The sequence below is a fragment of the Saimiri boliviensis genome, chromosome 15 (genome assembly GCF_048565385.1).
Source record: "Saimiri boliviensis isolate mSaiBol1 chromosome 15, mSaiBol1.pri, whole genome shotgun sequence".
Lineage (NCBI taxonomy): Eukaryota > Metazoa > Chordata > Mammalia > Primates > Cebidae > Saimiri > Saimiri boliviensis.
Window position 1 is genome coordinate 39,564,971 of NC_133463.1, and position 23,470 is coordinate 39,588,440.

General features: G+C 37.8%; 1 protein-coding gene and 2 pseudogenes across 1 annotated transcript in view; all 3 read left to right on the forward strand.

The window, feature by feature from the left end:
* Window positions 1-23,470, forward strand: part of CNGB3 (cyclic nucleotide gated channel subunit beta 3) — a 147,871-nt gene that overhangs the window by 66,260 nt on the left and 58,141 nt on the right. Inside the window, exons 7-10 of the mRNA XM_003940502.4 lie at window positions 11,338-11,388; window positions 16,974-17,060; window positions 20,135-20,199; window positions 20,930-21,052. Of these exons, the coding sequence (XP_003940551.1) occupies window positions 11,338-11,388; window positions 16,974-17,060; window positions 20,135-20,199; window positions 20,930-21,052 (326 nt within the window). The remainder of the gene's footprint in view (window positions 1-11,337; window positions 11,389-16,973; window positions 17,061-20,134; window positions 20,200-20,929; window positions 21,053-23,470) is intronic.
* LOC104653289 (ubiquitin-conjugating enzyme E2 Q2-like) lies at window positions 317-4,687 on the forward strand (annotated as a pseudogene).
* LOC104653288 (golgin subfamily A member 2-like) lies at window positions 4,813-7,657 on the forward strand (annotated as a pseudogene).

The following is a 23,470-nucleotide window of genomic DNA, read 5'->3' on the forward strand; positions in this document are numbered from 1 at the left end:
TTGTCAGCATCAGCTGTTACTTTGACTTTTTAGTAATAGCCATTCTGATTTATATGAGTTTTGATTTGTATTTCTCTGGTGATTAGTGATGTGGAGGATTTTTTCACTTATTTTGTGGCTGTTGTATGGTCATGACCATGTTAATCAATGTAGATTCACCACACTGTCCAATATGGTGACCACTAGGCAAATATGTCTATTCAAATTTAAAGTTGAATTAATTACAATTAAATAACATTAAAAATTCAGGTTTCTCAGCCACATTGTTCATATTTCCAGCACTCAACAACCATGTGTCTAGTGGACAGCACAGAAGATGTCCACCATTGCAAAATATACTATTATTCAGTGTTGTAAGAGAATGAGAGAGCAACGAGCCATCCATATCTCCATCAATACAGCCAAGCCACAGAGAGGTAGCCACACCCCTCACAGATATGGGCAAATCACAAGTATATAGAACGCTTCCACTGGTGTTTTGTTTTTTAATGAATATGGCATGTATGGGTCTACCTTCTTTTTATTCTTTGATTTCCAAATTTGTCACATGCAATTTCCCATGATCAAATGCAGTGCCCTTCCTAAGAACTTAGCATTCTTACCCTTAGGAGAAATTCTCTTCTCCTGGATTTATTCTCAATGTGGAAGGAATTCTATTGTCAATCCAATCAATCTAAGAAATAGAAAAATATGTTTTCACAAGCACAAACCCAAGTCTTATAACCACCACCCCAAAGCCCTTCCCCAGCTAACTAGAAGGATTCTTCCTTTCCAACTGTGGCCAGTGTGCCATCCTTCCCCCAAGGCTCAGCAGGAGCTGCACAGAGTATGTCCTGCAATGTCACAATGGGAAGGGCAGACTGAGTGCATATATAGCATCTTAGGTTCATGCAGAATTTTAGTGAAGATAGTCAGGTTGCTTAATCTTAATATTTTCTGTTGCATCTTCAGAAGATCTTAAATTATCAAAAAGCTGAAAGAAATAGTTTTGATATTTTTTCTTCCTTAAAAAATTGTTATTTTCTAGAACGTGTTTTCTCTATTGAACTCATTCCTACAAAGAAATACTAAAGGCAAAAGCCAAGGCTGTAGCAGAAGTCTATTCAAAATATTCTTTGTGTGGACATTAGAGCATTAGTTAACTCACCAGCACCATCCCCAGAGCCAGAGCTCCCTGACAGCTTGATGAATGGTGATGATGGTGTACAAATAAGAAGTAAACAACAACAAAAAAAGGAACACTAATTTCAACCTCCATTAGACTCACAGGGGGGAGAAAATCAATGTTTGACAAATGGAAAATGACAAAATCAGTAAAGGGAGACTTTTATTTTCAATTTTCTAAGAGGCCTTTGCACACAATGAAGTGTTAAAACCAAGAAAAATAATCAGCAAAAAACATACTCAATGGGCTCTATTTAAAATGCATTATCATAAGCTACAAATACAGAGCAGGAAATAATTGCTTTGTTTGTTCAAAAGAAATTTAATGGTTTCTTTAATTCAGAGTAAGTAGCTGCTGCCTTTGAAATTTGATTACATTTTGGTAAGAAGACTATGCATATTGAGTTATCTATTTAGTTATCTATGCTACCATTGGTATACACCACTGAATCATTCATTCATTCATTCATTCATTCAAGAAACATTTATTAAATACCTACAGTTGCTAGGTAGATACATCTACTTACTTTATTTATGTATTAAATAAATGCACCATAACTGGAGGATGGAACTATTAACTGCCCAGGGAAAACAAACAAGTAACAGACAACAGATTGAGATGCTAACAGTCACACTAGACACCAGGAGAGCTTACTAGTTTTTCACAACACTTATTTATAAAATCTTCCTCCTGAAAGCAGTGCTACAAAGAGAATAGAATTTTGAAACAAAGTCTAACAAAATGTCTCTTGTATGTAATTTCCTTTATAGATAGCAGAAATTGAGTTAGAAATGACAGTCAAGTTTATTTAGATAAGAGACATATCCACAACACTTTGCTAAACCGACCAATCACAAAACACCAATCGGAAATCCTCGGTGTCTTCTAGCTGCAATGTCAGTTACACCTTCCTTCATAATCAAATGCTTTTGGTGCTTAATCCTCTCAACTGCTTTTTATAAACCAATCTGAAGAAAATGAACCATTCCCTTCTTTGTGTTTCATACACTTTACTCATAATTCTATTATTTAATTTTATTAAATATTGATTAGGCTAATTATGAAGCAGTAGAAACAAACAGACCAGGGTCAAATTTCACTTCGGAAATTTTCTAATAGTGTTAACTTGAAGAAACTAAACTTACCCTTTCATTGAATACAATCTTTTTCATCCCCTAAAATGGGAATACTTGGACGGTTGCAGGACTTTTCCTTAGTTCACCTAAAGATGGTGTCCTTGTCTGACCCATGGCAATAAAAATTTAGGCTCACAGACAGTTTGAAAGGTGAGTGAAGCAGGGTTTTACTGGGTGGAAAGTTTAAAAGTGGGGTGGGGGGCGGGGGCAGATACGGGGATCCTCCGCAAGGCTGGAGCCCTTGCTAGGGAGCTTCCCACCCACTGTTCTAATTCCAGATTCCACACAGGAAGAGGAGGGGCCAGGCTTCTCCCCACTGCAAATGTCGTGAACTTTCCAAAGCTCCACCTCAATAGGCAGGCTGGTTGAAGTTTCTGCAGCAACCCACTCCCACCTGGCTATCTCAGTACCCACCTCATAAACCTATAATGAAGATTTATTTAATAAGACACCTAGCTCACGGTCTGGCGTGAAGAAAATACACAGTTGATTGTTAAGGGAATTAACTCAATGAATGGATATCCACACACTTCGCTTTTCCCTCTTATCTCCTATTTGTCAATGTATCTCTCTTTCTTACCTGAGTTTAAGTTTCTTGAGAGTAGTGACCATATTCGATTCACTTCTTTATCTATCCTAGGAACTCAGAGTACACTCAAGAAATGTTTGAAGGAGTGAATGAATGGTAATCTCAGTTCAAGGATTTTATTTCCTTGAATGATTATCTAATTGGCATTTTAACTGTTGCAGGTAGTATTGCTTGAAAACATTTCTTCCATCTGTCCTGTGTAAAATTATAAAGTTTCTATATATTGTTTATCAGAAGTGAATACTGGTCGCGGTGTGCAGCGTGGCACAAGCTCACAAAGAGCTTCAGTGGAACCCCATGCTCAGCCTTGCAGGCAGAGTTGGCAGTGGTGGGTGGGCTGGGGACAGAGGCAATCTCCTGAACATTTACACCTTGCCAAATCTCCTGTGGACAAACCATCATGAGGCCAGGAGTGTCCCATGATGGGTTGAGCCTCTTGGAGATTCCAAAAATCCTATCCATCTTTTTCGTCAATATGGTTTGTGGACTCTGATGACCCAAATCTGTGTTCAGCTCTGGGACATCTAGAAGTACTAAGGACAACAATTACCTTTATCAGCAATTGAAGTAGTTGATATGTGAACTCTACAGATTACCTAACCTTCCTAAGCACCTGGATGTTTGAGATGCTAGATCAACCATTACCCACGGGTCAGAATGGGAAAACAGAAGAAGAGATGGCTGGAGGTATATAAGATTTAAATCACTACAAGATGAAGCAAGAAGAACCTATTAGTGGAAAAAAGTCTGAGGATGAAGGAATTGAAAAAGAAAATTTGGCAATATTAGAGAAAATTAGGAAGAGTCAAAGGCAAGGCCATTTAAATGTGGTGTGGTGTTTGGGTCAGTGTATGCTTCAGGTAGACTTGTGAAAGAGCTCAGGGACATATACTGATCACAGAGTTATAAAATAGGTCTGTTGGAAGCGTTTATTCAGTGGAACTCATAAATGACAGTACATGACTGGCATGTTGAACTTTAGAAGTTTGACCCTGATAGTCCTTTTCACAGTGATCTTCAGATCTTAAAAGAAAAAAGAAGCATAGAATGTATTTTGTTTAACTTCTCTTTGAAGAAACTGTTGTGGTTGTCAACTGGATTATCTTTCTAAAGAATGAATCTGGTATGTATTGACTGAAGGTGCTAATGGCTACATTTTTACTGATTCATATTGGGGAATGAATGAAGCACCAAGACTAAAAACAAAACACAAAAAAATAGGAAAGTAGAATTTCAGGGAGGGGATGATGTAGGAGGTAAATGGCTGAAATTCTTTTAGATTTGTGTTTCTGGACCATGGCTCTTGATACCAGAAAGAAGAGCTTTTCCTGGGTTAGGAGTATTTCTTAACAGGCCTGGGGAAAAAGTGATCATCTTGAGCTAACTGTCCTTATGAAGAATTAAACTGGATTACTGTCCTTATTAAGAATTAAACTGTCCTTAAACTGAATTACCAAGTTATTAGTATTAGGATTTGCAGACTTTGTAGAATAGCAGGATAACTTTCCATTTGATCCTCCATTTGTTCGAGTGGTGTTACCTGTTCTCTCAGGAGGGTATGTATTGGGTGGGGGAGCATTATGTATGGAACTTCTCACAAAACAGAGCTGTAGCAATGTCTACTCAAAAGAATCAGTCACCAAGCAAATAAATGCCATCTTAGACAGAGGCAAAGCCAGAGTGCAGTTTGGAGGAAATAAGAATCAATATAATCTAACAAGAGATTCCATAATTCCATTGTACAGATATATGAGAAAAATGATCCCTCTGGACATGCTGCCACCTGGCCATGCTTAGAGCATTGAGGCCACACCCCTATTCTGCATTCTAGTGTGGCCCTGGTTAGGTCCCCTCTGGCTCAGTCACACAGCTTCCTGGCAGATGACTGAATGTGTTTAGCAGTGGTTACCAGGATCATGCTGATGTAGCCCCAGCCCCACCTCCCTCCCTGCCCTGTGATTTTGGAAGAAACTTGACAGAGCAAATTGGCTGTGGCTGTGTGAGAATATCAGCACAGAAACAACCCTGGTGTAGGTACAGGAGCAAAACAGGAGAAAATTTTAAAATGGCAGTCACCCTGAGGCAACCACTTCTGGTGGTTGCCACTCACCTGAGGATACACCCAAAGACCATGCTGCTCCCCTACAACTGTCTGTTCCTGACACCATGTTAGGTGGTGTCTCTTTCCCAGGGCCAGTCTCACTAGCATGGCAGCACCTCACAATCATGATGCTGATGCTGGTCCCAATCTCATGGATGAAACCAAGACTTTCTCATTGACCAAGAGTCTGTGACAACTTTCTCAACAGCTCAATGGTCATGCCTCTGAATCTACATTCTTTCAATGAGGAAGGCCCTGCATCATCTGCTTCCCTGAAAGATCTAGAGAAACAGCAGAACCAAGAAATTCTGGATCAGCTGAAAAAAGAAAAGAAAGAAAGCAACCAAAAGCAGGGAGCCAAAAGGGAGCAGTTACAGGTTTAAATTCAGACCATAGGGACCCTCATGTCCAAGAAAGCAGTTACGGACAGCCCTGTATCACACTCAGCATGCTGTCAGGCCGTTTGAAGGAGAGTCAAAGGATCTGACCAGCCACCTGCAGTATTCCTAGCAGCATGTGAGAGAGTTGGAGCTGGCTCTCTCTGCTGTCTCTACGCAGCAGAAGAAGGCAGACAGGTACAACAGAGTTAAACAAAGAGAGATACGCTGGAGTTATACAAGAACAACAAAAGCAATGAGGATCTGAAGCAGCAGAACTCAGAACCAAATGAGAAGCTTTCAGTCCTAGTGATGGAGAAGTCAGGCATCCACCTCAACTTGGAGGACCTGCAAAAGAAGCTGGAGAGGGCCAAGCTCCTGCTTCAACAGTCCTCAAGCCAGTGTGACCCCCTGATGCTAACCAGCAGTTACAACAGGCCACAGAGGAGAAGGCACAGCTTAAAGCACACCTGGAGCAGGTTACGGAGTCACTGGAAGATCAGTATCCTGAAAATCTGAAAGGAGGGAGCGCCATGTGGTGGCAGAGGTTGCAGCCAATGTCAGAGCAGGTGCACACATTTGAGGGAGGAGAAGGAACACAGCAGGAGTCAGGTACAGGAGGTAGAGATGAACTTGGCTGAACTGAGGAGCCAAATGGGTGAACCCCTCCCCCTGGATCCCACAGCAGGGCCCTCTGAGGTGCAGCAGCAGCTATAAGTGAAGGCTGAGTGCCTGTGGAAGGAGCTGGAGGGTCTGGAAGGACAGCTCCAAGCCCACGTGCAAGAAAATGAGGGCTTGGGTCATCTGAACTGAGAGCAGGAAGAGAGGCTGCTGGAGCAGGAGCTGAAGCAGAAGGCCAAGCTCTGGGAGGAGCAGGTGGAAGTGTGCAGGCAAACCCTGGAGACCATGCAGAATGACCTCACCACCATCAGCCATGTGGTCTCCCAGAACGGCGAGCTCGAGGAGCAGCTGGCCAAGCTGCAGAGCAGCTTCATAAAGCTGAACAATAAGAACGTGGAGATCACCAGCACACTGCAGTTGGAGCAGCAAGTCAAGAAGGAGCTGGGTGAGCTGAAGGAGGTGGTAGAGCTGAAGAGTCAAAAGGCTAAGAGTCTGAAGCAGTAGCAAGATCAGCACCTGGATCACCTGCAGCAGGTCACCTCCGAAATGGAGGAGCTGCACAAGCAGTTATTGCTGCAGACCCAGCTTGCAGACCAGCTGCCGCAGGAGGAAGCTCAGGGCAAAGTGGTGCTGAGATGGCCTGCCAAGAGTGGCAGGAGACCCAGGAGTGCCTGGAAGTTGCCACCCAGCAGAAGCAGCAGTTACCAGCCCAGCTGAGCCTCTTGGCTCCCCATGGGGAAGGAGATGGACACTAGACAGTGAGGAGGAGGAGGAGAAGGCACCTCGGCTCATGCTGAGCATCCTGGAGGACCTGGAGAGTAGGGAGGCCATGGCGGCATTTTTTAACTCAGCTGTAGTCAGTGCGAGGAGAAGCAGGCACAGCCATGTGGGCAGCTGAAGGAGCAAAGGATGCTCTGCCAGTGCCTGGCTCACCTGGTGGCCTTGGCCTAGAAGGAGCCAGAAGCAGCAGCCCTAGCTCCAGGGACCGGAGGCGATTCTGTGTGTGGGAAGACCCACTGGGCCCTGCAGGGGGCCATGGAGAAGCTGCAGAGCCACTTTATGGAGCTCATGCAAGAGAAGATGGACCTGAAGGAGCGGGTAGAGAAACTGGAATGTCACCGCATCCAGCTGTCTGGAGAGACAGACACCATCAGTGAGGGGGAGGCCAGGGCATGGAAGAGGGAGCTGCAGGGCGGTCAGAGGGGCCCCAGCGTCTGAACCCTGTCCTTCCGCATGAAAGTACATCACCCTGTACCAGAGCCAGAGGCCAGTGCTGAAGTTGTGGCCCTGGAAGAAGTACATTCGCAGGCTGGCCCAGGACAATGAGGAGATGAAGGTGAAGCTGCTGGAGCTGCAGGAGCTGGTGTTATGGCTTGTGGGCAACCGCAGCAAGTGGCATGGCAAATTCCTGGCAGCTGCCCAGAATCCTGCTGATGAGCCCGCTCCAGGAGCCCCAGCTCTGGGTGATCGTTGCCAGATGAGCCTCGCTCACAGAGTGGAGCCTGCACAAGTACCGGCCCGGGAGGGTTCTACCCCTCGACAATCCCACTGCACAGCAGATTATGCAGCTGCTTCCTGAGATGCAGAACCTCCAGGAGATGCCCAGGCTTGGGCAGAAACCCCTGCATTCCATTTTTGAGAAAAGAGGTGACGATTACCATCATCTAAAAGCTGGCCACTGTCAGCAAAGCTTGGAGAAGTGGGGCCAGAGGCTTTGCCCCAACCAGTTCCACACCAGCCCTTCCCAGTCACCCCGTTATCCTTAGAGCAGCAAGATAAGACCCCTGCGTAATGGGGGGAGACAAACAAGTGCAGACCCTTTGCCACCTTGGCCAGGGCTGAGTCCTTAATTTCTGGATGATTATTGTTGTTATTTAAGAGCCAGAGACTCGTAGAGTTTATTTATTTGGAGGAAGCCTGGTGGCCTCCCTAATGGCCTTACTCTCACCAAAGCAACTTTTCCCTCATGGGGGCTCCATCTTCTTACTCAGAGACACAGCTGAGGCAGGACAATGGGGCTGACTGTAGACCAGGTGAGGGAATGCGCTGCTGGGGGTGGCTCCCCTTCCCCAGTGTACATATCATATCTGTGTAACATTTTGTATATTCCGGGGGTAGGGCCACCCACTGTATCGTACATAGAGGAGGTTGGAGCTGGCACATGGGGAGGAGGTTCTAATGATTATTTGGGGCTGGGAAACTGATTTATTGATAGCATGGGACAGAGAAAGGAGGGAGGCATGGGGTCATGAAGCCCTGGTGATGCAACTCCTGTTTATTTTGCTTTTTATTTTAGAATAAATGGATTTAGCCAAAAGAGGGAAAAAGAAGAGGTGAATACTACCTAAATATACTAACACCTGAGTAGATATTCTTCAAAAACTGTCTGTTGGAAAAGGATTTAGGTGCAATTAGCACATCCTTCCTAAAGTAAGCCTCCCCTGAAGAAATGTTGCTGGCATAATGATGAGACTTAAAAGAGGGAGAGAGAATTAAGTGCGGTGACATTTCAAAAATAAGTACCTAATTGTTACCGGTAAGCATGCTGATCCTCATAAGGCTAATGAGGCCAAATTTATTTACTGCTCTACACAAGATAGATTTAAGAATCTCTGTATGGCATTTCATTTAATGTAGCAAGTTTTAGTTGCATTTACATTTACTCAATCACAGTATCATAGACAACCTTGAAAGTAAACAGACAAATGTGCTAAGAACATTCTTCCTGGGTGTAGGGTGGAGGTGGCGTTTTAACTTAACTGTCTAGCACTTGATATATATCTGGCTGTCCCATATAAGCTTTGAAGGAAGTGACTGATTTTACTCTTGTGTTACATGATTTGTAAGCCTGTTTATTTGAACCTGTGTCTACGTCTACCTGTGGCTCAGTAAGCTACTTTGTTTCACAGTAAAAATCACTAAATGAGCATGTCATATATTTTCTAATATATTTCTGTAAAATTTATTATGTGTATATGGGTAAAAATTATAGCCAAAAAAGTCAGTAGTGTGGGGAGAAACTGGGGAGTTGACTAACCAATCTCTAACATTGCTCAAGCAGCAGTTTAAAACTTCTGGACACCTGAATGATAATTGTTAGAAGATGCTACTTCCATGTGCCCAAGTTATAATGCTTTGGTTGATTCATTAAGAGCACTTAGAAAATCCCTTATTACATATAAGTGAAATGTGTAAGTCACATTAATTCTTTTGTTTGCTTTTATTTTTTAAATTATTTATTATACTTTAAAATTCTGGGGTACATGTGCAGATCATGTAGGTTCATTACATAGATATACACATGCCATGGTGGTGGTTTGCTGCATCCATCACCCCATCATCTACATTAGGTTTTTCTCCTAATGCTATCCCTCCCTAATCCCCCCACCCACTATTATTCCTCCCCAGGTCCCAGTGTGTGATGTTCCCTTCCCTGTGTCCACATGTTCTTATTGTTCAGCACCTGCTTATGAATGAGAACATATGGTGTTTGGTTTTCTGTTCTTGTGTCAGCTTGCTGAGAATGATGGTTTCCAGTTTCATCCATGTTCCTGCAAAGGACATGAACTCATCCTTCTTTATGGCTGCATAGTATTGGGTCTGAAAACTCTAGTCATCTATCACTAGTCACATATTTATTGAACACCTACTCTGTGTTAGACACTGTGTTAGGAACTGAGGAAATAAAGGACAAAGAGATGGACCTTACTCTCCTACATAGCTCAGAATGTTTAGGACAGACCAACAAAAGAAAAATGGTGGCATTTTACATTGTGAAAAGGCATGTCCAGGGTGCTATGAGGTTCAGAGAAAACCATCTGACAGAGAGGACCCTTAGTCTAAATCTTGATGAATGAGTTGGAGTTATCTGCACCTTTTACCTCCATAAGAAAAAAGGAAAAACATGTTCTGAGCTCTAGGACAGCATGGGTAAAGGCATCACTCTGATGCATTTGAGGGGCTGCTGAACGAAGTCGGTTCTGTTCTGGGATGCTCCAGGAAGTAAGTGGGAAACAGAAAGTAGAGCTTGGTAAACTCTGAAAAGGGACTTGCATTTTTTTCTTAAAACCATGTGAAGTTGCAGGATTTGACATAAATGGAGATTTTAAGTGATCTGATTTATAGGGATCATCTGGCTGCCACTGTAGAATGGATCAAGGGGAACAATACTAGAGGCAGAGATAGCAGTGCCAGAAAGGAGAGAATGGACATGAGAAAATTTTAGGAAGAAGAATCGGAATTAGCATCTCCTTCCTAAAGTAGGCCTCCCCTGGTTGGATGAGGGCTGAGGGAGACTGCGCAGTGTAGGACCTCTATGCAGTGTACATGAGGATGTTCATAGCATACTCAGAAGCAGGAGGAGGAACACAGTTCAGCTCAAGGGAAATGAAGAATAATGATGAATTCAGGTTTGCAGTGAATCTGTTAAGCGAAGAAAACAATGGGCAGTTGCTTACCCATCAACAGCTCAAGACAGTGATATGAGGTGGAAGTAGAGATTTGGTAGCATTAACCCATATGGTAATCTCTGAAACTAAATGTGAGTGAGATTTCCCAGGAAACAAGTATGAAGAGAAAAGAGAAGAGAGCTAAATCCTGGGGAATGTTGGCTTTTAAATGACTAGCCCAAGAATCCAAGAAGAACATTGAAAAGTAGGAAGTGAAGAATTAAACTAAGAGTGGCATTACAGATTCTTTGAAAAGAAAAAGCTACAGGGAAAAAAAAAAAGTCAAAAAAAATTTTTTATGCTTCAAAGGTTTTATTCATCTCTTCATTTCTTTATTGATTCACTTAACAAATATTTATTGGGCACTTAGTATATTTCAGGCACTAGCTAAATATAGTTGCTAAACAAAATCAAACCTGTCCTCAGATAGATTACCATTTAATGCAGTAGACTAATTTTATATAAATGAACTGAGAAATATATGTGTCATTTTAAATTAGGATTAGTGCCATAACATGATGCTAAGTGCCATAAAGGATACCCTGGGTGTGATCACTAGGAAGTCGTTGGTGGCTTTGTACTGTTAGCCTTGCTGAAATTAGAGAAGCGGGAAGAAGCCAAATTGCCACCAAATCACCGAGTTAAAGATAAATATGAGGGAAGGATATAGAGTATGGCAGGAAGGCAACTCTCTTGAGAAGCTTGACTTTGGCAAACAATAGGACAATAAGAAGAAGAATACTAAAGCCAAATATTTTTTGTTTTAAAATGTGAAATATGGAGAGTATTTATTAGCTAAGGTTGGAAGGAACCAGCAGAGAGGAATAGTTATAAATTCCAAAGTGAGGAAAAAAATTGATGAACTTGGCTAAAATTAATTAAAATATAAATATGTTTCAGGTGGATTCAAATGAGCTAAGGAAACACTACAGGAGTTCTACAAAATTTCAGGTGGGTGACTCACAAACAATTTCAAAATTGCTCAAGTAATCTATTACCATTTTGGCTTTAAGTCCCATCTATAGATTTCTACAAATAAAGTTTATACATATGAAGTTTTATTAGACAAAGATAAGCCTGAAGTTTTTGCCTCTCAATAATTACTTGATATATTTCCTTGTATGTGCAAATGGCTAAAATGGGTAATTTAACATATAAGATTAAGCAGACAAAAATAAGTTAGTGTCCACATTTAAATTTAATTTTCTTATCAATAAATATGGGTTGTATACTTTGTCTTGTCTACAAAATTCTAGCCTCCAATTCATGTACCATGATGTTTATAAGGTTTGCAAAATTATTTCTACTCCTGCGTCTTTGTTGTTCTCATATATTCAAACAAAAATTATTACTAGAAGAGAGTCAATTATCTGGATAACATGGAATCTTCCTTTTCTAAAACATGTGTTTTATTTCCCATAAAACATATGTTTTATGTTTTCAAAGTACTTCCTTCTCTAACTCTGAGAAATAGCGAACTCTAGCCTCCCACTTCAAACATACTTATTTAGTAGCCTCAGTTTGTTTAAAAATACAAATCCGGGTTTAGGTATGAAATGATCCCTGTTGGAAATCTACAATGATTAATAACCCTTTCTATTTTTTTATCTCCAACTAATTATTTTTATTAAAAATTGCCACATAGGCATATTCATAAAAGATCTTTATACTGTTTTGATGAATTCTACAAAGATGATGAATACTCTTTGTAATGCCATAAAGCTTATTCCAAACTCTTAATTTCCTCAGTTTGAATAAGGGCTAAATTAATTTATATATTTAATTTGTGTTAGTGTAATGATATTTTGGTCAATGACATACCACATATATGGTGATGGTCCCATGAGATTATAAGGGAGCTGAAAAATTCCTATTGCCTAGTGACATCACAGCCATCGAACATTATAGCACAATGGGTTATTCACCTGTTTGCAGGTGATGTTGGTGTAAACAAACCCACTAGGCTGCCAGTCAGATAAAAGTATAGTACATACAAATATGTATGGTACATAATATTGGGGATAATGACAATAAACGACTATGTTACAAGCTTATGTATTTACACTATACTCTTTATTGTTATTTTAGGATGTACTACTATAATTTTTTTTTAAGTTAATTGTAAAACAGCCTCAGGCAAGTCTTTCAGGAGGTATTCCAGAAGAAGGCATTGTTATTATAGGAGATGACAGCTCCACCTATGTTTGGAGCCTGAAAACCTTCCAGTGGGACGAGATGTGGATGTGGAAGACAGCGATATTGATGATTCTGACCCTGTTTAGGCCTAGGCTAATTTGTGTGCTTATGTCTTAGTTTTTAACAAAAATGCTTAAAAGTCAAAATTAAAACATTTAAACATAGAAAAAAAGGCTTATATAATAAAAATATAATGAAAATACTTTTTTACAACTGTACAATGTGTGTTTTAAGATAAGTGTTATTACAAAAGACTAAAAAAGTTTTTAAAAATGCAAAAGCTTATGAAGTAAAATAGTTACAGTGAGCTAAGGTTATTTTTTATTAAAGAGAGAATATTGTTCAATGAATTTAGTGTAGCCTAAGTGTACAGTGCTTATAAAGTCTACAATAGTGTACAGTAATGCCCTAGGTCTTCACTCACTACCCACTCACTGACTCACCCAGTGCAAATTCTATGCCTGCAAACTCCATTCATAGTAAGTATCCTATACAAGTGTACCATATTTTATCTTTCATATCATATTTTTAACTGTAACTTTTCTACATTTAAATATGTTTAGATACACAGATATTTACCATTGTATTACAATTGCCTACAATATTCTGTACAGTAACATGCTATACAGTAACGTACAATAATATACTGCAACATACATAGCATGCCATGCAGTGACATGTTCCTAGGCTTGTAGCCTAGAAGCCCAGTCCTTTATGTCTATACCATAGAGCCTACATGTGTAGTAGGCAATACATCTAGATTTATGCAGTATGCATTATAATATTCAGATGATGAAATCACCTAATGCATTTCTCAGAATATATCCCTGTTGTTAAGTGACACGACTGTATTTTTGTACTTGGCCATTCCACTATTAGCTTGATAACTTCTTGTGAATAGAAACAATAACTTACTCCTACTTCAACCCCAACATGCTTTGCAAATTGCCTGGCACAGAGTTTAGTGTTGGTCAATACTTCTTCAATTCAATTTTCTACAGTTCAATGAGAAATAAATTATCTCTGTCTACAAAATCTGTGCCAATGTGTTAATATTAAAATGGCTAATGACTAATGACTGTGTGCATAGAGAAGTTGAGAGGGGAATTGAGCAATTGAATAGAAAGCAGGAAAAAAGATCGTTATGATTTGAGCCAAAAACTATAGGTTTTAGAGTAGCATTAGACAGGTCAACAGTTCTGTGTGCCTGTTTTTTTTTTACTTCAGATACATTATTTTAAGTACTGTTCTGTACACCTCTTGTTACAAAGATCGATACTTGTATGGTAAAATCAGTGAGATTTGATGATATGATGCAATTTCTAAACCAATACTTTTAGTAAGTAATTTCTTTATAATGGCTAATCTGGTTAATTCAAGCCAGAAGTTCCATTCTTGTTCAATAGAAGCAGGCTTTGAAATTGTTAGGCAATTAATTATCTCAACTCTCTATGCTTTTGGGTTACAAGTGGTTCTTGGTTACATGGATGAATTATTTGGTGGTGAATTATGACAGTTCAGGACACCCATCACCAGAGTAGTGCACATTGTATGCAGTTTTTGTCCCACCCCTCAACAAACCCCACCTTCTGAGTATTGAAAGTCCATTATATCACTCTGTATGCCTTTGCCCACTCAGAGCTTAGTTCCCACTTATAATTAAAAACATGCAGTGTTTGGCTTTCCATTCCTAAATACTTCACTTAGAATAATGACCTCCAATTCCATCCAAGTTCCTGCAAAAGACATTGATTCCTTTTTACAGCTGAGTATTATTCCATGGTGTACATATACCACATTTCTTTACCTACTCATTGGTCAATGGCCACTTAGGTTAGTTCCATATTTTTGCAATTACGAATTGGGCTGAAATAAACCATGTGTCTTTTTCATATAATGACTAATTTTCCTTTGGGTAGATGCCCATAGTGAGATTGCTGGATCAAATGGTAGATCCACTTTTAGTTGTTTAAGAAATGTCCAAACTCTTTTCCATAAAAGTTTTACCAATTTACATTCCCACCATCAGTGCATATGTGTTCCCCTTTTACTACATCCATGCCAACATCTATTGTTTTTTGACTTCTTAATAATGGCCATTCTTTCAGGAGTAAGGTAGTATCTCATTGTGGTTTTAATTTGCATTTCCTTAATGACTATCGATGTTGGGCATTTATATAACTTCTTTTGAGAAATGTCTATTCATGGCATTTGCCTAGTTTTTGGTCAAATTATTTGGTTTTTCCTTGCTGATTTGAGTTTCTTGTAGATTCTGGATACTAGTCCTTTGTCAGATGCATAGTTTGCAAATATTTTCTCCCATTCTGTGAGTTGTCTCTTTATTCTGATGATTATTTCTTTTTATGTGAAGAAGCTTTTTAAATCAGATCCCATTTATTAATTTTTATTTTTGTTGCATTTGCTTTTGGGCTTTAATCATAAATTCTTTGCCTAGATAAATGTCCAGAAGAGTTTTTCCATGGTTATATTCTACAATTTTTATAGTTTCAGGTCTTAGATTTAAGTCTTTATCTTGAGTTGATTTCTGTATAAAGTGAGAGACAGGGATCTAGTTTCACTCTTCTACATGTGGCTTGCCAGTTTTCCCAGCACCATTTATTAAACAAGATGTCCTTTACCCAATTTATGTATTTGTATGCTTTGTTCAATACCGGTTGGCTGTAAGTATTTGACTTTATTTCTGGGTTCTCTATTCTGTTCCATTGGTCTATGTACCTACTTTTATACCACTACCATGCTGTTTTGCTAACTACAGACTTGAAGTCTGGTACTGTAATTCCTTTAGATTTGTTCTTTTTGCTTAAGATTGCTCTGGCTGTGAGGGCTCTTTTTTAGTTCCACATGAATTTTGGAATTGTTTTTTCTAATTCCGTGAAAAATTATGTTGGTATTTTGATGGGAATTGCATTGAATCTGTAGATTGCTTTTGGCAATATGGTCATTTTCACAATATTGATTCGTCCAATTCATAAGCACCAGATGTGTTTCCATTTGTTTGTGTCACCTATGATTTCTCTCAGCATTGTTTGGCAGTTCTCTTTGTAGAGATCTTTCACCTCCTTGGTTAAGTATATTCCTAGGGATTTGTTGTTGTTGTTGTTGTTGTTGTTGTTGTTGTTGTTGTTGTTGTTTTATAGTTGTTGTAAAGGGATTGAGTTCCTGATTTGCTTCTCAGCTTGGTCATTTTTGTATGTGTATTGGTGTGTAGCAGTGCTACTGATTTGTGTACATTAATTTCATAACCTGAGACTTTATTACATTTGTTTATCAAATCTAAGAGTCTTTTGGAGATGTTTTTAGGATTTTCTAGGCATACGATCATGTCATCAGTGAACACTGACAGTTTAATTTCCTCTTTCTCCATGTGAATGCTCTTTGTTTCTTTCTCTTCCTTGATTGCTCTGGCTAGGAAGTCCTCAACTCTCTATTTTATATGCGTGGCCTTACAATATGTTCTTAACTGCTCTTAATTGTCTTAAGATATCTTAACATTTAAAAATATACCCTATTAAGACCATATAAAATTTAATAAAAATGAATAATTATTTTACACAAAAGAATTTCTTATTGTTGTTGCCATTAAGAAAGTATGAAGCATGACATTGTCATTTCATAATGACCAGGGTAACATAAGGCCAAAATAATTTTAATACACGACAATCTTTTTAAATTTCTTAGCTGTAAAAGTACTTTCAATACCTTCTCCCATTGGATCTGCTGAATAATTGCAAACATTATTGATTCTTTTTTCTCCTCTCTCAGCCTGCACAGGCTCTGATAGATACTTTTAAAGCAGTTTATTGGTAGCAAAATGGTTCAAAGTAGACAAGAGTAGAAAGTATTGAAGAGCCTAAATGAACCACAATATAATCAACTCTGAACACTGGAGAATTGGCTGAAACATAAAAATATATCACTGCAATAAAAGTGCAATGCTTTCAAATAAAATCAAGAATGGACTTGATTTTTAGTCCAAGAGCCCCCATGCTAAAAACACCATTAAAATGTATTTTAACAGTAGCAACTATTCCCATTGCATATGTGACAGCTCAATAAAAATCCCAGCATATGCAGTGCCTAAAGAGAGATCAGAGGCAAGGGGGTGGAAGTGAAATACATTGGAAGGAGGCTACAAAATAGTTTTCACGGTGCTAATATGCCTTAAAATGGCACCATACATAGTTAATTGAAAGCAGTGTTGGATTAAACAACAAATAATGCATTGTGACTGGTCAGCTTTTACATACATCAATGTAAACCCATCCATTCCCAGAAAGGCATGTAAACACAGTGTATTTGTGAATGTGTTCTTTCAACAGTTGGATGTTGCATCAATAATACCATTTGATGTTTGCTACCTCTTCTTTGGGTTTAATCCAATATTTAGAGCAAATAGGATGTTAAAGGTAAGATAAATATATTTAATTGCCTTTTTCTTATAATGATAGAAATCTTGAAACAATTTAAAGTATCTTAAAATTACCAATATTCTTAATTTTTCCCAAACTCTTCTCCATCTTTCTGCCCTCATCAATGCTATGATTTTTTTAATGAATGAAGAAAAAATGTCCACTGGTGGAAGTTGCTCCTGGTTGTGTTCATTTTATATAACCTAAAATAGGCATTTTTATAATCTAAAATAGGGATGCTTTTGTACTTCTGAATTTAACTATAATTAGGAATAAACATTTCATACATTTTGGTTTTTTGTTCTATTTGTCCTTTTTCAGTTGCTGAATGTATGGTGTATGGGATGTAAAATTAAGAGGTTAGGTTAGAATACCTTAAATTATCTTACTCATCTTAAATTCCATAATTAAAAAAAAAATACAAACATATTTTTACATCACATACACACTTTCACAAGTGAGTTCCTACTTTCACATCACATTTACTTACATACTTGAATTCAACTCAAATGTTTGTCAAGTGGAAACTAGTTAAATATACTGAAATATATTTTTATTATTTATATAATAGAACATTTTGCAGCTTTTAAAGAAAAAAGAGGAAACTTTTTAGGTACTGATATAAAAAAACTTCAAGATAAATTGTTAAGTTAAAAAGCTAGTTACAGAACAGTTTATAAAACAGTGGTACCTTCTGTGTAACAAAAAGGAAAAATATTCAATTTTTCTATATTTAGATAAACAATGAAAAGGTATAAAGAGAAACTCATAAAAGTGGTTTCCTGAGGTGGGAAGGGAAAGCAGGAAGGAAATTCAAAATGGATAGGGGCAAGAGTAAGAATGAGACGCTTGAAAGTAAATATTTCATATTGTTTTTGAACTATGTGAATGTATTATCTATTCAAAAAGATTATAAGACATAAATACTTTATAACCCATAGCTTCATTGGATACCTAAAAAGAATTTGAGGAGAATCAGAAACTGAAATTTCATGTAAATCTTTAAAAATAGCAACAATATATTTCTAAAAACAACCTTCTTAAAGGGATCACAAAAGATTTTTACAAATTTTAGTTAATTACCTCTTTTGCATCTTGGGAAGACAAGATAACATAACCTGTACCACCAGTGGATCTTGACAACAACAATGACAATAATAGTCACAGCTGTCTGTTGAATACACACAAAGGCTACATAGTTTGCTAAAACTTTATATTCATTATCTCCCTGATTCTGCCCAATAACTTCATTGTAGAGACAAGGAAAATAAGAATTAGCGTGGTGCAGAAATCTGCAGACACACTGCAGATGAGTGGTAGTGTCTTAACTCTACCACATATATATCTAATTCTAAATTCTTTATTACAATCAGATTGACTGGATAGGCCTCAGGCTGAAAGGGTTTCTTTCTCTGATATGATATTTTCAACTTCAGAGGTTCTTTATCCCACATTTCCAAACATCTGAGACAACTCTAGAGACTTCTGGTTTGATCATGGAATGTGAAAATAAATTGAGGCAGAACACAATAGTGTTCCAAATAATCTAGTGGTCAGGCCATCCCTTATCAAATTTCCTGCCTCACATGGAAAATTCAGAAGTTACCTGCTTAGAGATAACCAATTTTCAGAAATACTTAGGTTTCTATAGATTTAGGAGTTTATCTGGCATCATGATAAAAGCTTATAAAATGGCAACTCTTTGTTCCCCATCTCTGTAACCCTAAAATGTCCAAAGGCCCTCTCTATCCATTAGACGTTTAATTACAGGAGATCCTGACGGTCAGCATTAATCTTCTTTTCTAAGCTTCATAGTCCATTCATTTTACTTATTTACAAGGGTATCATTTTAATGCACAATTCTCTAGGATAAATATTTAACATCTAGATGTCTCCAAGTTATAAATGAGAAAACAAATGAAGAATATACATTTTCTTTTTAGTGAACACTTAAGCTAAATTTAAAATCATGCCTTTGTGCAAACTTCTATTAAGAGCACAATAAACAAATTGCCACACATTAAAATTATCATAATCTGAGGGAAGAAGTTTTTTCCTACTTAGGAACTCTGTAAAAACAAATCCTTTGTGTCTATTTCTAGTTAAATAGTCATTACTATAATATACACTATTTTTAATTCTAAATGTTACATTGTAGTGGTATCTACTGTTGGGCAAAATTTTGAACTAAGTAATCTCTGCGGTCCCTTCTATCTGTAAGAGTCTATGATTTGAAGCACATTAAATATATTAACTCACATATGCACACAACCCTTTTGGGGGGCATCTTTTCTTATTGACCTCATTTTGCAGGTGAGGAAACCAAGGCATGGAAACACCGAAAGCCTTTTCCACAGTTATACAGTAGTAAGTGGCAGAGATATGACTGGCATTTGGCTCTGGATTCAATACTTTTCTGCCTATAGAAAGAAAAGGGGAAGTAGGAGGTAGGAGGGCATGCAGGCAGTAAAGGTTGAGATAAAGGTAGAAGTAAGCAGGAAAAACCTGGAGGGAAATAGTAACCCTGCTTGTTTTAGATGCACGTAAACTCATTGTATCTTTGAATAATGTCAAGAACAGCCAATGCTAATACTTATTGAACTTTAAATTTTGTTTAAACAAATACACATTTAATGCAATTCACTGAAAAAATAATGCTAGTGTTGAGCGATAAGACTTAATATCTATTTATAACTTTAATGCACTATACTTTCCCTCTTATTTTTTTGGAGAGTGTGATTTTAGTTGTTGGGAAATCGAGTTCTGCTATATGCTTTCAAAAGAAAAGGCAAAAAGTGGTTTTTTAAGTTTCATTTTCAACAAACATTAAAAATAAGACTATAACTAAAGGGTAGCAATAAAATAAAGCAAGAAGCTCTGGGAGTCTGATGCCATGCTTATAAAATGTACTGCCCAGAGGAAAATACCACTAAATAAGATCTTGGATTTTTAAAAAGACATATGAATAAAATTATTTTCAGTAATGAATAAAATCTATTTCATATAGTTTTATTTAAATAGATATATTTAAGACTTACATGCTTTTGGATTTCTTTTGCTTTTCTATTTAGTACACTTCATTTTTTGAGTTTAATCATCACCTAGAGTCTAGAATGGACAAAGCATATATCTACAGGTAAAGTATAACTCAGTATACTTGGGGGAAGGGGAAAAAGCAATGGTACATTATTTTTTACAGAATTTGGCAGGAATATACTTCCCTCTTCAAGTAAAGGGTATAATTTCAGCTTTTGGCTATATAAAATATAAGACTATGTTCTAGAACAGATGTGGATATTTTAAGTGAAATAAAATATGAAAATCATATCAGATTTCAGAAGAGTACTGGACTAAGAAAATAGACTTATTATCTGCTTCTGTCAAAACAAGTACAGAAAAACATACTCTTTTGCAAATTGACTTTAAACCTTTCTCATGATAATTCATTCCTAACCTGAATTTTATTCATTTGTTGTTCTAAACTTCACTTGCACTGAGACCTCTAGTTGCTGTTCATCATAGCATAAAGTCTCATGAGCCTTTTTCAGTTAAATCAGCATAGTGTATTTTACGAGACTTAAACTGAAGAGGTGACCCTTGAGGCATGTCTTTCACGGAGTTGACTCACAACATCTGTGAAAAGAGAGGAAGTTTTTTTTTTTTTACACTCTGTCAATCCCAGTCAAGACACTGCCATCAGAAAACACACAATGGTACCATCACTTTATACTGTACTAATGAGAGTTAGCAGTTCACAGATCCAAAGCAAGGGGTTCACTGGAGACTTTACAGAAAAGAAAATGTTAAAATAGGCTGTATTCCAGAAACAACGTGAATTCTTACTTTGCATCTATTGCCTCTGACAGAGTTATTCGAACAACTGGATACCTGCTGTTTATTCTGCACGTTAATGCCTGTGTTTATTACTGGGCTTCAAACTATGAAGGAATTGGCTCTACTAGATGGGTGTATGATGGGGAAGGAAACAAGTAAGTTCTAATTTTGAAAGAAACCTTTACTGATTCTTTTTAACATTCTGTTTCGTATGAATTTTTAAGAGCCAGTGTTTTTGAAGCTGTCATAACCCATTTAATGGATGGTAAATACTATTTGGCCATTAAAAAGGATAAGATCATGTCATTTGCATCAAAATGGATGGGACTGAAGATCATTATCTTACTGAAATAAGCCAGATACAAAACAGTAAATATCACATGTTCTCACATTTATGTGAGAGCTAAAAACATTGATCATATGGAGACAGAGAGTGGAAAGATAAATAATAGAGACTCAGAAGAGTGAGTGATGGGGAGAGGCGCGCATAAAGAAAAGTGGATTAAAGGATACGAACATACAGTAAGGATATATTCGATGTTTGATAACACAGTAGGGTGACAATAGTTTCAAAACCTGTTTTGTACTTGGGTAAGGGACACCTTGAACACCCTGACTTTATCACTATGCATTATATCCATGTAACAAAATTGCACAAGTACCCCATGAATTTGTCCAAATAAAAAAAATTTTAACTGAAAAATATATTTAGTAAGTTAGTACATTTTTAAGTGAATGAGCATAGAGAAGAATAGAATAGAAAATATCAGAGTCTATCAGATAGTAGGGAAGTAAGTGTGTGTGTGTGTGTGTGTGTGTGTGTGTGTGTGTGTGTGTATCCTGAGTTGGCCTGTGAAATGCACTTTTTACTCTGGATTATGATTTTTAAAGTTTGAAAGCCTCTACTTTAGACAACTGAGCAGTGAGGTAACTTAATAACTCCAATGCTGATTGTTAGTAATGAACAATGTTAATTATTTAGAGGGCAGGTGCAGTGGCTAATTAGTTTACCAGTGAAGGGTTTTATGGGTTTATGACTCAGCTGTAACCACTAACTCAATTAAACACTTAGAGAGTAACAAGGATCATAAATTAAACTTGGCAATTGGGTATGCAAGTGTCCCAGAAATAAAAAAGATCATTTGAAAAATTTAGAGCAGTAGAATCAAGACTCAGGAATGGCAACCGGGTTATTTAATAGTGAAATTTCCTTTTGGTAAGATGCAAAGAACTGACATAAAGTTGACTTCACTAACTTTCTGCGCCAATGAAATGACATTGAACATATAATAAGGCAACATCCAAACTGGAAAAAAAGCAGGTCCCAGCATTACTTTGAAGGTCAGCTCACTGCAGCCATGGGATAAAGAGCAATTATAGGATAGAGCAAAGAGAGGGAAAATAACTTGCAAAATTACATACTACCTAGAGTGAGTTGAACATGCATAAAGGATTATAACAACCAGAACCGATTTTAAAGAATTTGAAGTCAGAAGGATCACTGACTGGGAAACACACACACGGACACTCTATTTCCAGAAAATTTACTAAATAAATAATTCCCTTTAGAATGTGAATTATTTCCTTTGATATAAATAACTAATTTGTATAAAAATTGGCTAAGATAACCAATATTATTAGGTGACTGTGACGATAGCTATTTTTATCAAATTAGCAGAACAATACAGGAGTACATCAGAATGCCTTCCAGAAAAAAATGGAGTTATTTCTCTTTTACACCTAGATGCCTCTCTGCAGAGTTCCTAGGGACTATATCTTGTTCCCAGTGTAAAGCTCAGTGTTAAGCATATAATAACAGGGCAATATATTAGGTATACAAAGGCAGGAAGACAGAGGGGGAGTAAGAAAAAAGAAAAGAATGGTCAAATCTGCATTATAACAAGAAGAAAGAAATCTCAGCTTCAGCCCCTAAGAAACTTAAAGTGTGCCAGTGTTTTAGAAACGTAGGCACCAAACCTGTAGTAGAGTAGGGAATGAGTGTGCATAACCACTAAAGAAAAGAAATAAAGAGGATAACTTCTAAATTGTGAAGGGGAAACAATAAGAAAATGTAAAAAGCAAACCAATCCAAAAAAAGACAAAAATAAAGAGTGGCAGTTGTGGGGCGAAGCATAGGAAAGGCAGGACCGTAGAAGACACAACGTAAGATGGTAAAGACAATTTAAAATAGATCAGTATGTTACCAGAAAGGGGTCCCGATCTAGACCCCAAGAGAGGGTTCTTGGACCTTGTGCAAGAAAGAATTTGGGACAAGTCCATGGAATAAAGTAAAAGCAAATTTATTAAGAAAGTAAAGAAATAAAAGAATAGCTATGCATAGGCAGAGCAGTGGCATGGACTGCTTAACTAAGAATACTTATAATTATTTCTCGATTATATGTGAAACAAGGCGTGGATTATTCATGAGTTTTCAGGGAAGGGGGTGGGCAATTCCCTAAATTGAGGGTTCTTCCCCTTTTCAGACTATATAGGGTAAATTCTAGACATTGCCATGGTATTTGTAAACTGTCATGGTGCTGGTGGGAGTGTCTTTTAGCATGCTAATGCATTAT